The sequence below is a fragment of the Nicotiana attenuata genome, chromosome 8 (genome assembly GCF_001879085.1).
Source record: "Nicotiana attenuata strain UT chromosome 8, NIATTr2, whole genome shotgun sequence".
Lineage (NCBI taxonomy): Eukaryota > Viridiplantae > Streptophyta > Magnoliopsida > Solanales > Solanaceae > Nicotiana > Nicotiana attenuata.
The window spans coordinates 29,075,974-29,091,871 of NC_031996.1; the positions used below are offsets into that span (position 1 = coordinate 29,075,974).

At 32.7% G+C, this 15,898-nt stretch overlaps 1 protein-coding gene across 1 annotated transcript; it reads right to left on the reverse strand.

The window, feature by feature from the left end:
• On the reverse strand, positions 4,384–5,982 carry LOC109231139. The gene is made up of 3 exons (XM_019396701.1): positions 5,631–5,982; positions 5,047–5,381; positions 4,384–4,725 (listed from the first exon to the last, which is right to left on the reverse strand). The coding sequence occupies exons 1-3, from the start codon at positions 5,864–5,866 to the stop codon at positions 4,628–4,630; spliced, it is 669 nt and encodes a 222-aa protein (XP_019252246.1). The 5' UTR covers positions 5,867–5,982; the 3' UTR covers positions 4,384–4,627.

Here is a 15,898-nt window from a genome sequence, read left to right on the forward strand (position 1 = left end):
TCATTATTTTCCGTTCTATAATGCGTAAATTTGTATTCCTCATTTTAAGTCGTTGTTGGGACACTTGTTACTCATTGCATGTATGATGCAAAGCACTTATCTTTCTTTTACAAGTGATATATATACTGGCTATTCATTCATTATACCATTATTCACTAAATCTAACATGTTCTTCTAGACAGTTCGTTTCTGGTGTCTTCACTTCAAATCCAGAAGATTCCAAAATAGAACTCCTTTCATTTTGACCCTTAACTTTAATGGCGACAAAATAACAAAGCAAAAAACGTCCTTGTCTTGCACTATGAATATATATGAGCTGTTAAAATGTACGATCATATCAAGTTAATGAATCACGTGGTGGGTCCTTCTCGTACTGTTTCACAACACTTGTCGGAAAAACAAAGTAAAACGTGAAACACGAAAGATAGCAGCGGCATAGCCACCCGAGGGTCAAGCGCACACGCAGGAGCGGCCAACTGATAGGTCGGGTCGGATATGATTCGGATCAAAAATGGATAATGAAAAAATGGATAAATTATTCGATTCGATCCATATTTAATACGGATAAAAAAATAGGTTAACCGGAAGATAATATGGGTAACCATATTATCCATGACTTCTTGCACATGATCACTTTTGGAAGAATTCTTAGTCTCCCTAACTTGAGGAACCCCCAATTTGAGGCTTCACAAATATAAAAGCTAGACCCATTGGTTATCCATTGGTTACCACTTACCTATTAATTATCCATTTTCTAAATGGATAATATGGTTCTTATCCATATTTAACCCATTTTTAAAACGTTCATTATCCAACCCATTATTTAGTAAAAATATGGGTGGTTAACTGTTTTCTTTTAACCATTTTGTCAGCCCTACGCACACCCTATGGTAGAAAAATTATAGTATTACGTATATAAATTAAATATTAATTTAGATGATTTAGTTTGACTTAGCACAAATTTTAAGAAAAATAAAGACTTTTGAATTGTGATTTCAAAAGCTTAAGAGACAGAAGTTTTGTGGGGCCATGATATTAGTGTGACTATAAAAACTTCTTATTAAGGATAAAATGGTAAAATAAAAAGTTTAAAGTTGAATTGTTTCTAAATATATAAATGTGTTATTCTTATTTGAACAGACTAATAACGAAAGTGTGTCATTTAAATTGAAACAGATGGAGTATATTTTATATGACTACATATTATATTTTGAACATCTTTAAAATAGTTGAGTGAGGCAGTTCAACGGTTTAAAGTGTTCAAACTGATGTATTGTTCACGGGTTCAAAATTTTGCGCATTTTATTTATCAAAACTAATTAAACGGAGATCATCATGTCTGGTCTTTTGATTTTTCTCAATCTAAAATATTATATAATAAAATAACTCTTAAAACTTAAACTTTGTGAAAATAAGTAACTAATCTTAATTATAAATTCTATAATATAAAAGTCAAGCTGTGTAAAAATTTCTTCAACTAAAGCTTTCTACAATTACAAATCCTCTCGGGGCTCTCTCTCTTTTTTTTTTTTTTGTTAGTTTTATGCTTACTTTTATTGGTAAAATTTCTAATGTTCTCTTTTTGTAATTTTAGTTTTGATTAATAACATTATAATTCTATTAGAAGTATTTTAATATTTATCTAAATATTGTGTAGTTTAATCTAAAAATTTTGGTACCATTTATCGGCAAAAAAAAAAAATATTGACGTGTTTAAAATTTGAACGCCCTTAATGGAACTCCTTGCTACGCCACTGCAAAGGGCTACACGGAGCTAGAATTTTAATGACTCTGAATTTTAAATATAACGAATTTAACCACTAATAATTAATTTTATATTTAATACAATTTCTAATATAAAATTATTATTTATGCAATAACTATTGAGTTTAGTCGAGTCCATACACAAGCTTCTGGCTCCATCCCAGGGGCATCAAAATTCAACGGATTAGTTTTTGATAGCTAGAGATTTATCTCTGTTTGTGTTGTGACATCTAATATGAAAGTTATGGAAAATTGAAAAATATAGTTGCAACATTCACTTACTTATCTAAATTTCTATTCCTAAATTTTATTTTATTTTCTACTTAAGAGTGTCTTGGCATTCGGTCTATTTTTTTCAAACCTAAATTCTCACTTTCTAGCTTTCTTCTTGAGTCTATTTCCAAAGTCCACTGAACTAATATGGAAACTATTTATGACAGTTACTTTACTTTGTTTGTAATCAAAAAGTTAATTATACTTTGCGCGTTATAACTCAAAAGATACTCAATACTTTTAGGGCATATTAAATATTATTTTTCGTATTTCTATTTAACTCAATCATTTGAAAAAGAAAAAAACTATCCATTTAAACCGTGACTCAACTCGCTCCATGACCCGACCCGCTTTCTCTTATTTTAGTTACAAAATGCGTAAATATTACTTTGCTTAATGAATTATCTTGGTTTTCAACATAGTTTTACTTAATGTACACATTGGTATTAAGTGAATGATAAGTATTAAGTATAATCCTTAGAGGTCGTTTGGTAGCTGGTTAGAAGAAAGGTTATTCATGTATAAGGGGTAACATAACTTATACCATGTTTGGTAGGCAATAGTTATTTTGTATAAAATTCTGCATAACTAATACCATGTTTGGTTGACATTTTTCAATTATGCATAAATAATACATGTATAAGTTATGAGTCAATCTGTGTATTATTTTATGCGGGGTAGAAGATGGAATAACTAATACATGTATTAGTAATACATGGATAAAATACTGAAATGACAAATTTACCCCTATCACTTTACACATAAGGCTTCCTTATTTCTCTGCCAACCCGTCAACAGGTTTCACTTGCTTTCACTTGCCAACTATATACCTTGTCTTCTCTCATTTTTAAAGAACAAACTAGCAAAAGCAAACTGGAGAAGCCACTAGAAAATGGAAATACCAAAACTAAAAAGTGAAAATCAAATATGTCTAAACTTCACATAGTTCAGTAGTATGACGAAGAAGTGAAAGTAACACCCAAAGTTCCTAACTAAATTGTTTCCTACATAAATGGAAAGAGAGAAAAAACAATGCAAAAGAAGGCCAGGGGTATAGTTGTAAACAAGCATTTTACTTTAAAATTTATGTAATGTATATCAATTTCTAATACAACAAACCAAATATTCAAAAAAATAATCTCTGCATAACTAATACCTGCATAACTAATCCCTGCATTACTTATCCCTGCATAACTTATCCCTACATAACTAATACATGTATAACTAATACTTGCATAACTCTAACCGGCAACCAAACGACCCCTTACTGTTTATTTTCTCCGTATATATTTATTTGCTAGACGAGATAGTTGAGTGTATTATATACTACGTACAGTTGTTTTATATGAAAGACGGCTGCAAGTTACCTGCTTCAGTGATCGCGCAGACTTTTATTAAATTACGTTAACCAAACTTAATTATTGTGACATGAGATCGATCGCTGGTTCTAAACATTAGTTTTCGCAATTAATCAATGTAGCCAAAAAAGAGGTTTTCCTGCTTAAATGTGGTCAAAAGGGTAATAAATTAATAACCAACGGTGTGGGCCAGTGGGAGCGCTCATTTAGAGCTTTATTAAGCAAATCATATCTATTAGAGTTGGCCAAATCCTCGAGTTGCTAGGGTCGGAACGAAAGTGTCAAATGTCTTCGTTTTTCGTTTTGATTGCAGATATTACTCCTCCGTTCCAATTTATGTGAAGCTATTTGACTGAGCACGGAGTTTAAAAAAAAATAAAGATTTTTGGAATATGTAGTCCTAAACAAGTCAAAAAGGAGCCCAGAACATTTGCGTAGTTATAAAAGCTTCTCATTAAGAGTAGAATTGTAAGTTTAAGCTAAATTGTTACTAAATTTAAAAAGGAATCATTCTTTTTTGAATGGACTAAAAAGAAAAATAGGTTCACATAAACTGAAACAGAGGGAATAGCTCTATTTTATGAAAATAAAATAGAATTTACAATACTTAGGGATTGCATAATAGTAATTCTTATGTTCAATCGCTATTCCAAAACAAAACAAAATACTAAGGAATACGGCTTTTTATTAGCAAACTTTTTAGTTTTTCATATTCACATTTTTCACTTAATTGTATGCATAATGCATTTCTTAAAAATAATAAGATGCTGAAAAGCATAAGATACTGAACTTACTTTTGCTATATTTTACATTTAACTTACTTATCTCGAACTTATTTTTTCCATACCTGATCAAACACAAATATAATTGAAACCTATGGATTACTATAAACCACTAATGCTACTTTTAATAAATTAAACTATTTTAAAAAAATTGATAGCTTGTTGTAAAGGAAATAATAACAATGCAATTAATAAGAAGAGTTGACTTCCTTAGAACACATAACATGCTATCCTTCATTTATTTCTTGATATGAACAGCCAGAATCATACATTAACATAATCAAAATCCTAGAGTACAAATATTATATGTATGTGCTTAATGTTCTCTCCACACATACTGGTACATAAATAATAATATTACAAAAAGGATTTTTACGGTATGTTTGGGTTGTTGAAAAAGGGGTCTAAATTTATGAGGTGTAAAATCACTCTTTTTGCCGACAATATCACTCAAAAACAAATATCTATCATGTCCAAAGCTAAATTTTCCATCATCAGAGATTCCACTTCTCCTGAGCAGTTCATATTTGCACCTCTGCTTCCATTTTCTGCATTATCAATTAAATCAATTAGAATTCAGTCTCTATTATTCGAATCTAATTGATGTTTTTTTTTTTAACTTTTTACTATTTGCAGTCAAATCATATTCGGAAGGCAAATATATAATTCATCCCACTACTAGTAAAGTTGGATTACCAATCTAGTTTAACTTCTATATACCGACAGTATATATATTACTACTAACTTTGTAAGGACGGATCTTTGCGACGTGTAAATTATGGTACTAATTTTGTTAAAAAATGTTGTGTCATTTTTTGTGCTTGTTTTAAAACTAAAGTTTTTTGAATTACTATAGGTAATGTACATACCGTAAAACGAATTAGGCGTTGTTTGGTTGAAGGTTGGAGTTGCAAACTTCTTGAGAGGACAAGAGGAAAGTGGAAGAATTGGAATATTTTGACAATTACAGATCTCAATCATGTTGCCATCTGGATCATGAAAGAAGAGTTGATCCACAGTGACTCCACCTTCTTTTACAGTTGCTGTTACATACTCAATCTTCATCTCATTCAATCTTTCAATTATGAGATCCATATCCGAACATTGGAATGAAATGTGATTGTCTTTTGGATTTATCTTTCCCTTCTTTGACTGTGCATCTTCTTTTCCTAGCAAATGTATTCCAATTCCGTGGTTGAACAACCTGAAAAATCAACCCAAATTGTCAGATTTGTTATCGTTATTCTAATTTTCGAATCTTAGAAGAGGATCTTTGGCGTAACAATATAACCAGGAGGTCATAGTTTAAGTTGTAAAAATATAGTTTGACCATTTACTGGATCTCGTGCATAACGGAAGCTTAGGACGACGTCAGTTTTCAAAAATCTTAGGGCAAATGCATGTAAAAAAAAACAAATTAATTAAAGAGAGATATGTGTGTGTTTATTCATACCAAGCTCCATCAAAGTCAAAGGAAGAGGGTCTTTTGATGAGGACAAAACCAAGAACTTGCTCATAGAATTGGGCAGATCTAGCAACAGATTTGCAGACATAGGAAACATGGTTCAATGCCAACAAAGGCATCCTCTTTTCATCATCAGATGAAGAGGATGTTGTTGATGATGAATCTGATGACCAGTTGAAGGTTGTCTCTTCAGCCAACTCACTTTTCACTATCTCTCTCCCCATTCTAAATTTTATGTTAATTCGACACTTGAACAAAAGGTAAGAATTTGAACTAGTTGCTAGATGGAAATTAAAAGAATTACTAGTAATACTCTCTTTTCTTGATGTGGAAATTTATGTTGCAAAGCACACATATATATAAGCAACAAAGACTAGACTAAGGGTGTTTAATAAAGGGGTTTGGTGGGGTGGTGGTGAGGAGGGGAGGGGAGGGGCAATTATATTGTACATATCAAATCCTACGTCCATACACGTCAATAAATCAGTGTATATTATATGATCTTATCCACCATCTCCACTTGTGTAATTAAACCCTCAAATTCAAATATCATATCACCAACAACTATTATTTGATGCACAGAGGCGGATGCAGAGTGTTGACGACGGGTTCAATTGAACCCATAACTTTCCACGAGGAGTAAAAATTTATGTGTAAAAATTCCTTAAAATTATAAAAAAAAGTAGATATGAACTTATAACTTTAAAAATATAATGGATTCAATGCTGAAACCTTAAAAATTGAACCTATAAAATTTAATTCTTGGATCCGCATATGTTGATGCACTATCCCAGCAATATCACGTTTTGGTTGTCCATACTCTTTGAGTCTTTACGCGCGGATGACTTTGTCAAACCACATGACTACTACTCATCACAACTCTCCTGCCTACTCCCTTTTTATTCATTCTCTTTTTGGTCCTTTTTATTAAGTTATTTTTTGTGTGATTTAGTGGTGGCAAAGTGGTTTACAAAAATAGTTATTTATTCATATTATATATTAAAAAATGGTCGAATAATGAATTTTTTTAAAACGGGTCAAATGTGGATAAGATTTATATTATCCACTTAGAAAATGGATAACTCATGGGTTTAACATTTATATTTGTAAAGCCTAAAATTGGGGGTTCCTCAAGCTTAGTAGACTAGGAAATCTCCTGAATGTGATCATATTTAAGAAGACATGGATATCCATATAATCCGCCGGTTAACCCAATTTTTTATCCGTATTAAATATGGTTTGGATCGGATAATTTATCCGTTTTTGCATTATTTTTTTCGACCCGCCCATATCCGACCTAATCCATCTGTTTGCCACCCATAGTGTGATTTATAATATTTTGATTTGAGTCGTGGAATCAACCATTGATGTTATCGTCAGAATATATTGTGTACATCGTACCTCCTTGGGTACAGCCTTTCCACATACCTTGAGTGAACGTGAAATAGTTCGTGCGCCAAATCGTCGTTTATCTTATTAATTTTTTGAAGCGGAAACTGAATTATCAGATGGTGAGTTACCCCTTTTCCTCATTCTCCTTTCCGTAATATGAATCATGTGATTTAGCAACAAAAAAAAATATATGAATAATGTGCGCAACTCCTGTATAAGCTAAGGCCAAAACTGTAGAATCTCGGACAAACAAATACCCAGTGAGAAACAACTAAATAAAGTCATTTGTGCCAGACTAATACAGCTCTGAGAAGATGCCCTACAAAACATTAAAAAATATTAAAATGTTTTTCGTACTTTGCCTCTTCTTAAAACAGTTGTATAAGTATTTGAAATTTCTTTCATCGTATAGGAGTGCACACTTCTTTTCTTTTTATTTGGTTGAAAACGAAGTATATTATAAAAGAGTGCTAACTTCTGAAGCTAGAAAAAATACGACAGACGTAAGTATATATTAAAGTCCACAATCTCAACAAATCTGCCGTTGTCTATTACTCCTACTACTAAGAATTGCCAATTATACTCCATTACTTATAAAGGGCTGATCCAACTAGGTTTTTCTATTTCCTCGTACGTTATATCTTTTGATTTGGTGACTTGGGTACAACAGAAATTTTAAGTTTTGGTAGTTGGTTATTTGGTTATTTTAGTGTCTCTTGGTCTCCCAATACCTTTATCGTGACTTTTTAACCATTGGACTAACTACAATATAATATGACGAAATTGTCAATATAGTAACTATATAAATGATCACGTCATTCAGTAATAATAAGATTACGAAGTCGTGGTAGAATATTCATGTGATTCATAATTATCTGTCTATTGAAGCGAAGTCTCCTTAGTACTCCGATCCAGGGGTAGGGCAGGAGCTAGCATAGAGTTTGCGGGTGGTATCGATTACCTTCATCGTTAACCTTTAGACGAATGTTTTAATAGCTCATAGTTTGAATCGATGATAATTGTTCTCAATTTTCTGATGGAATAAACAAAATACTATTCGTAAAAAAGGTATCACATAATTCAGAAATAAGATTGAAAAGTCGTCTAGCTATATTATATATGGTGGCTAAAATCTCCTATTGTGAATGTCCCTGGTAGTATAGGGGGAAGTCTCTCATGTAATGGATATAAATTGGAATAGTATATTTTTTAAATATAAAATGCCAGCTAGTCAACCACAAGCTTCGTCACGTCTGAACATAAACAAAAGTCTATGCAATTGAAAAACAAAAAAGAAACAATAAAAGTACTTAAGTCTTTTCGCTTCCTAGACCTAATACTTTAGAGAATGTAACGTGAATGCCGAGTTATATGGAAACTTGAGTAAATTATGGAAACGTGAACAAACCGCACCAACCCGATAATCCGAGTTAAACCGAGAAAAAAAACCCGACTATGGTTTGGTGTTGGAGAAAAAAATCCGACCATACTTGGTTTGGTTTGGTTTTAACTAAAGAAAGTCAAACCGAAACCAAACTAACCCGACATTACATATATAGAAATTTTAGATATATTTAATATATAAATATACTTATTGTGATTAATTTATAAATATTTCTTAAACTTTTTCATAATTTTATCTCTTAAGGTATTATTTCAAGGTTGGACTTAGAACTTTTGAATGTTGCAATAAGTTTTATAGCCATTAATATTAGTAACTTAAATAATGCTAACAAAAGCTCAAACCAAAATCAAATCACTACTAATGCTAACAAAAGACATTCAATTCAATACTACGAACGGCAATGTATTGAATATCTATTTTTTATTTTGCAATAATTTAGATAAAAATGCATAATCTTTTTTTATTTTTTCTTTAACGTTTAGTCATGCAATAACAGTCCCTTATTACTCTACTTATTTTAGCATGTCTTAGTACTTTCAGATTATGTTTATTTTTATTATGGCTTTTTAATTAGCAATATTTATATTACATAATTTTATTGTCTTTATTGTTGAATATTTTAGGATAATGTTATGACACATCTCATATTTTGTATTATTTTCTTGAAAAATACCTTATATAGTTGTATTTTACTAGGATTAAAGAAATATTTGAGCACAAGTGATATGTTTTGTGCTACAAAGATTTTACCGGAAAAAAATCCGAAAGACCCGAAAACCCGAGAAAAACCGAGATTGAAAAACCCGAGTTTTATTGGTTTGGTTTGGTCTTTAGATTTAATAATCCGACACAATTAGTTTGGTTTGGTAATTGCAAAATCCGAACCAAACCACCTATGTACAGTATTATAGACCATGTAGTAACAATTTGGCTGAGGTTAAAGCTTTGTTACATGGATTGATTTTGTGTATTAGCAGATTGATTTTCAACATGATTAACAACAAATATTCATCATATCATTAGTCAGATTGTTCAACTCTCTAGCAAAAGTAATTTTGTTTTTGTTCACACTTTCAGAGAGGACAATATGGTGGCCGATCAACTCACAAATATGGGAGACACAACAAAAGGTCTGATTATAATGGATGACACTAATTCCTTATAGAATACAGTGAGGTCTTTATTGAAACTGGACCAAGATGGCATCCCTTCTTTCAGAGTTAAGCCTAAGAAGAATCAATTTATTATTAATTAATGATGCTGACAGTACCTAGTTTTGAGCAGTGTATAGTGGTGCTAACTATGTGTACATCATCCTTTTGTGAAGTCTAAGTGTCAAATTGTAATGGAGTACACATCTCCCAACTTAGGCAGATCTTTAATGACTATTTGTACATAAGGATGATATATATCCGTCCTCGTCTTGTTTTGGAGGCTATGATCTATGTCCTCCTCCGTGTACTAGTTCTTTTTGATAATATACAGGTTGGGATATATGCCTAAACCCTAATATCCACCACGGTGGACTTTTTTTTTTTTTTTAAAAAAAAAAAAAGAGTTTAAAAAAAAAAACATTGCAGATACTTTTGATATTTCTGGAGGTATTTCCTTTTAAACAAATATAGAGAATGAAAAGTTAATTTAATTTTGAAAATTTTAGTGGATGGACGTTACCCGTGAATAGTAAAAGGGGATAAATATAGAAGATGGGAGGGCCCTTGATTGATTTTCTCTGCACCTAATTGATGCAAGGTACAGTTGCAACAACAATATGTAATATGTTGCTATTCCTATATGGGGTCGAATTTGACCGACCACGTCCTTAAGTCAGCACGACCGACCGAATATATGAGAGTCCGGCTAGAAGGCCGACCTAGGAATAACAAGAGGGACGACTTCATGATCACGTCGGCCCCTCTATAGCATGTACTTTATTTTCTGTCTTTTAATATTCAAGTAAGGATCCTCTATTATATAAAGAGGGGTCCAAGCCTTGTAAAGGGGGGGATTCATTGTTGGAAATACACTATCTCTCTAGCATTATCTCTCTTATCTCTCTAGCATTATCTCTCTCTTATTTCTCGAAGATTATCACCTACTTTTATGCCTCCGATTTGTATTATTGCTGTCTGATCTAATACCCAAGATCATCCTAGGGTTTATTATCTTCAACTACGATTTACCCCTTCATCTATATTGATTGATTTGCTTAAAAAGTGTTAAACAATTTTTGAATCAAACAATTCCAACCATTAATAACAGAAAAATAAATTAGTTCCAAATATATCATAGTTCTATTTGCATATGGATAAAATAGAGTAATGATGAAAGCTAATTGGCATGAAATTAAGCTCGGGCAACTTGGACAATATACAAAACTTTTTTGTTTTAATTTTAGCCCAAAAGAAAGTGACAAAAGGTTTTGCAATGTCAACCAAAGAGGAGGTATAATTTCTGAAACTTAATAAAAAATAAAAAATAGTAGTACTAATTATGAAGGTGGAGGAGAAGAACTAATTTTTAAGAAAATATATATTTGTTCTCTAAACTAGAGAGCCATGTGCTCAATTATTTGGCTAAATTCTTAAGAGGACGACGGTGACTATTCTTAATAATACTCCCTCAGTTTACTTTTAGTTCATTTTTGACTTTGCACCACTTAAAAGGAGGGGAAATAAAAGTACCAAGTGAGAATTGATCACTACTCCTCCACGTAAATAACTTAACATTCAATCAAGTGCATCATTAGGCTTTTTAGAGTATGGGTGCCAGTGGGTAATATTAAATCAATTCTAAAAAATATGTACATAAAATACCTATTTTTAGCGGAGAGACCATGGGTTCATGTGCCCCATATATTGGGCTATAGATCCGTCTCTGGTTAATGATCAATTCTAAAAATTATTTACATAAAACACCTAGTTTGGCGGAGACATTAAGAGTTCATGTGCCCTATATATTGGACTATAAATCCGTCTCTGGTTAATGATCAATTCTAAAAATTATGTACATAAAACATCTAGTTTGGCGGAGAGACCATGGGTTCATATGCCCCATATATTGGACTATAAATCCGTCTCTGGTTAATGATCCATTCTAAAAATTATGTACGTAATAGAAGTAAAATTTTGACTTTTCGAACAATTAATATTAAGTTCTTAAAACCTGTGGTTTGTTTTCGTTTTTGTTTTTATTTTTATTTTTTCTTTTAGTGGGTGCTTATTCATTTTGTGGTCGGCAGCACGTTCTTATTTCATCACCACCAATCACCGACCATGTTCTTTCTTTCATCTTTTATTATTTTCCTGTTTTTTATAATCTGCGAAAATATACTTCCTCTATTTCAAGTTTTATCAATGAAGCTGTATAGGGTAAAATATATTCATATTTAATGATCGGCATGAGAAAGCGACACGTGGAGTCGAAGACAGAAGATAGTCGAGTCCGAAGGCAACGATCTATACCGGAGAGAATGATATTTATAAAGGCGAAACAAATGTCTGCCACCCGGTAGCATTCCTGAAGAATATTCTATATCATTAAGTGCATGATCCGTTACAGAGAATATGGCCTTCACTGCCTACAGTTACACATTCTTCAATGACCCTCATAATTGTCATTTAAGAGGGGCTTGATCCTATGACCCTGTTCCCTAGGTGCAGCTATAAATAGTGAGCTCTATCATCATTGTAAGGAGACGAACTTTCTGACAAATATATACTACACTCTATTCAAAGCTTAAGACACTTTATCTTCTTGCTCGTTTATATTGTTATTATTGCCCCCGGAAGCCCTGCTATATGAATTACGGTTTCTGCTGTTTTATCTCAATATGAAGGCTAAGTCTTATATTTTCGTCTAATTTATTTATCATTTGAAGATCAAATAGATTTACTTGTCTATAAACCACGTATAAATTCAATTGTATCGTTTTACGGGTAAAAAGAAGCACCGGTAAAACGGATGTTCTTTTATTAGTCCTACTTTCAATCGCAATTAGGTGGTATTTACTCTTTAAGTCAATTAATAAATAAATAAATAAACAAAGGAACCGAAAACTTCCTCAAAGAAATAACCTACATTTCAAGTAGTTGCTGAAATGTAAGATTTGATGGGAATATTAATGTTTTTTTTTATTTCGGAAATAGACACTTAGCTTGCAATATTATTTTAGATTCTCGAAATACCAACTACAAATAAATTAAATTGAGATTCTTAGTATTTTATAGTACAGTTATTCTTGGGTATACCTACTAGGCTACTAGTTGGTATGAATATGAAATATTCAATGTTTGTCATATATGATTGACGTTAAAAGATCCAATATTATTTTGACATTTGATTGATGATTGCCTTATATTCTAAGCGTATAAAAATGTATACCAAGAAAATCATCTTAATTCTTGGGAGCAAGTTTTGGAATTAATTATAACACATACAGTATAGTGCTTTTTCAATAACAATTAAAAAAAAAAAAGTAATTTTGCAGGGATTAACTACATACTACAAAGCTATAGTGGATAAGGGTTTAATTTTTGGAGATTGAAGGATGAGAATAATGGAGGAACAAGAGAAATGGAATAGAGAAGTGCTCTTATATTTTATATGTGTCTTTCTTATGCATATTACTCACTTGATTATAGTTAATTGATATATTTTTCACTATAAACTTAAGCTGTTAAATTTAATTGTTGGATTTAATATAAATGTCGAATATTATAGAATAGACAAGTGCTATCGAGAATCATGTGCTCAATTATTTTGGCTCTGACTGCAATAGGATCCTAGAATCTTGGCCAGCCAATAACAAATTAATAGTACCTACTACCTAATTGCATATGCCCTCACTTAATTCACATTATTATAAAACGGATAAATACAATTAATGTAGGGCAGCAATATGTCGTGAAAGCAATTGTTGTTAATCGTGTCCACATTATTCTTGATGAGTAGCTTCAATCGTACCCTCTAGCTTAATTAATCTGCCGCATTTTGTTTAATTAATAAACATGTTTACATGTTGTACGAAAATCCAGCTGGAAGTATCCCGGTCCTTACCTGTAATATTGTATACAAGTTCGAATACTTTAAGAAAATACAATTGGAAGCCTTTATAAATTATCAAATACTAACCAATAAGTGGAATTCCCCAAATAAGACTTTCCGCTGTCGTATGACTGTGTGTAATGATACTTTCGTGGAATATTTATAATGTATGGAAATATAACAATTAAGTAAATAAAAGTGTGATATTTTTAATGGTTTGAGTTTTTAATTGAGATGATCACATACTTTAATACAACAACAGCAATAACGACCCTGTGAAAGCACGAGTGGGCTATGGGGAGGGTAGCGTGTACGCAGATGATGATAGGCTATAATTGCATATTTTAGTCGCTTATTACACTCGAATTTACTGCACTTTAATTGAGTTTGCGCTTTACTCGCTAGTGTTTTGCACTAATTGTGTGTTTTATGCCTTGTAGGTGTGATTCCGAGCTATATAGATGTTATGGAATGAATTTAAGTGATTTGAAGCTTTGAAGTCTGAGTAAAAGCTCAAGGAATTAAGCCGGGATCGTGTTCGGGGGTCAAATTTGATAATTAAGTACGAACGAAGACTTGAGGAGCCATATTGCGCACTGTCTAGTAAAATAGACATAACTTTTTTCTCAGAACTCCATTTGGGCTCCACAATATATGGTTAGAAAGCTAATTCAAAGGGCTACAACTTTCATGTTTTACGTTTTTCCAATTTCCAAATGAAACAGGGTGAAAAACGCGGTCGAAACCGCAACCGCTGCAGAAATCAAGAGCTTGTCTGGTCGCAGTCCTACCGCGTTTTGGCCGCGACCGCGCCGCTCCAGGCGTCAAAAAGAAGTCCTATTTGGGATTCGCCTCCGGACTTGTAAACCGGATTATATTTTCAACGACCGCATTGTCCTTTTTATAAGGCATAGTTGGGTGTGATCAAATTTTGGCGTCGTTGCCGGGAACTAACGGTGTAGTTGTAGGTGTACATATTGCTAGGTTTCAAGTTTAAATTTTTATTTTATTATTTGATTTTTTTATTTTTTTTATTTTAGTTTTATTTGTTTATTTGAGAAACATGACATCATGGAATTATGAGAATTTTGTTGGTAATTCTACTTTTGATCCTCCTTATGCATATTGTGAAGGAAACCACCCAGGGCAAAATTATCAAAATATTCCTGAGAGCGAGTTTTGTGCACCAACTCAATATTATGTGTGGAATGTGTGTGATATGTGTGGTGGTCAAGATGGTCACTTTCACGGTTGTGCTTATATTTCTTACCTTCCCCCAACCCCTTACTTTGATGGTTCTTCTTTTTCTGGTGAAGTTAATAGGAACAAAGAACCTAGGGAAGCTGACCTAAAGAAGCTCGAAGATATGTTAAAGTGCATTTTGGAACAACAGAGTAAATTGCTACTGCGGATAGAAAGGCAGGAGGAAACTATTCACAACTTGAAAGTTCACATGAGTCAACTGGTTGAAGTTTTTAATGCTCAACAAGCCAATATTGTGAATAGTATCCAAGAAGAGCGTGAATTAGATACAAAAATTGATGAGCTAGAGGAGGAGACTAGAGTAGAACACCAATAATCAATCGCACTAGATTTTGAGGATGTCGATGTTGTAGAAGAGATACTAGAGTCAACCAAGGATATTGAGGATACATATTTAGTTGACTCTATTGTCATTAGTGTTGAGAATGTAGACAGTCCCAATGTTCATGTAGTTGAGCGCATTGGTCCTCACTCCAAGCATTTTTCCACATTGTGTTTAGATGATGATATGGAAATAGAGTCGTCCGAGCCATTTGAGGAGTCGAGGAATGAGGAACAAAGTGCTTACATTCTGGAATTCTTCTTGCCAGAAAATCGGGATTACACAACTCATCTAAAGGCCAAGAAGTGCAGAATACTACATTATTTTATTGGGCCAGTCAGATTCGTTCCACCACCCCAGGAGCATGATCATAGAGCAGAATCAAAACTTGGGGTCCGATTCATAAGTTCAAAGTGGAGGCAGAAAGTGATTCACGTCGTGCCACGACGTTAAATCAAGCGCTTGTTGGGAGGCAACCCAGCTTTATTGCTTTCTTTTATTTATTTTTTTTAATTGTATTATTTTTGTAGTGCCAATTTTTTTCTTTTCTAGGAGTATGGAAAGCAAAGGTATTGGAAGAATGCAACAGCAAACCAAATGGTTGGAACTAAGTGAGAGGTACCCGCACGAAGGACCAAGCTGGGGAGAAGTCTGAGTACCCCATGAGCTTTAGTGCTTCGGCCTTTGGCCTACCAGGGAGTCTCTTTTACCCTTTTTATTAGTTATGGTGTGCATTTGGGACAATGCAAAATTTTAAGTGTGGGGTGAGGAGATCGTCTGGGTCACTTTCTATGCTATTTTAGTTGTGTTAGTTTAATAATTTTTTTT

What these genes read in the sequence shown, in the direction of transcription:
- LOC109231139 (XM_019396701.1), bottom strand. Translation starts at nt 5,866, where the DNA reads ATGGGGAGAGAGATAGTGAAAAGTGAGTTGGCTGAAGAGACAACCTTC. An exon ending in TTTGACTTTGATGGAGCTTG is followed by an intron (nt 5,382 to 5,630) that starts GTATGAATAAAC and finishes TTGATTTTTCAG; the next exon opens with GTTGTTCAACCACGGAATTG. An exon ending in AACGCCTAATTCGTTTTACG is followed by an intron (nt 4,726 to 5,046) that starts GTATGTACATTA and finishes TTGATAATGCAG; the next exon opens with AAAATGGAAGCAGAGGTGCA.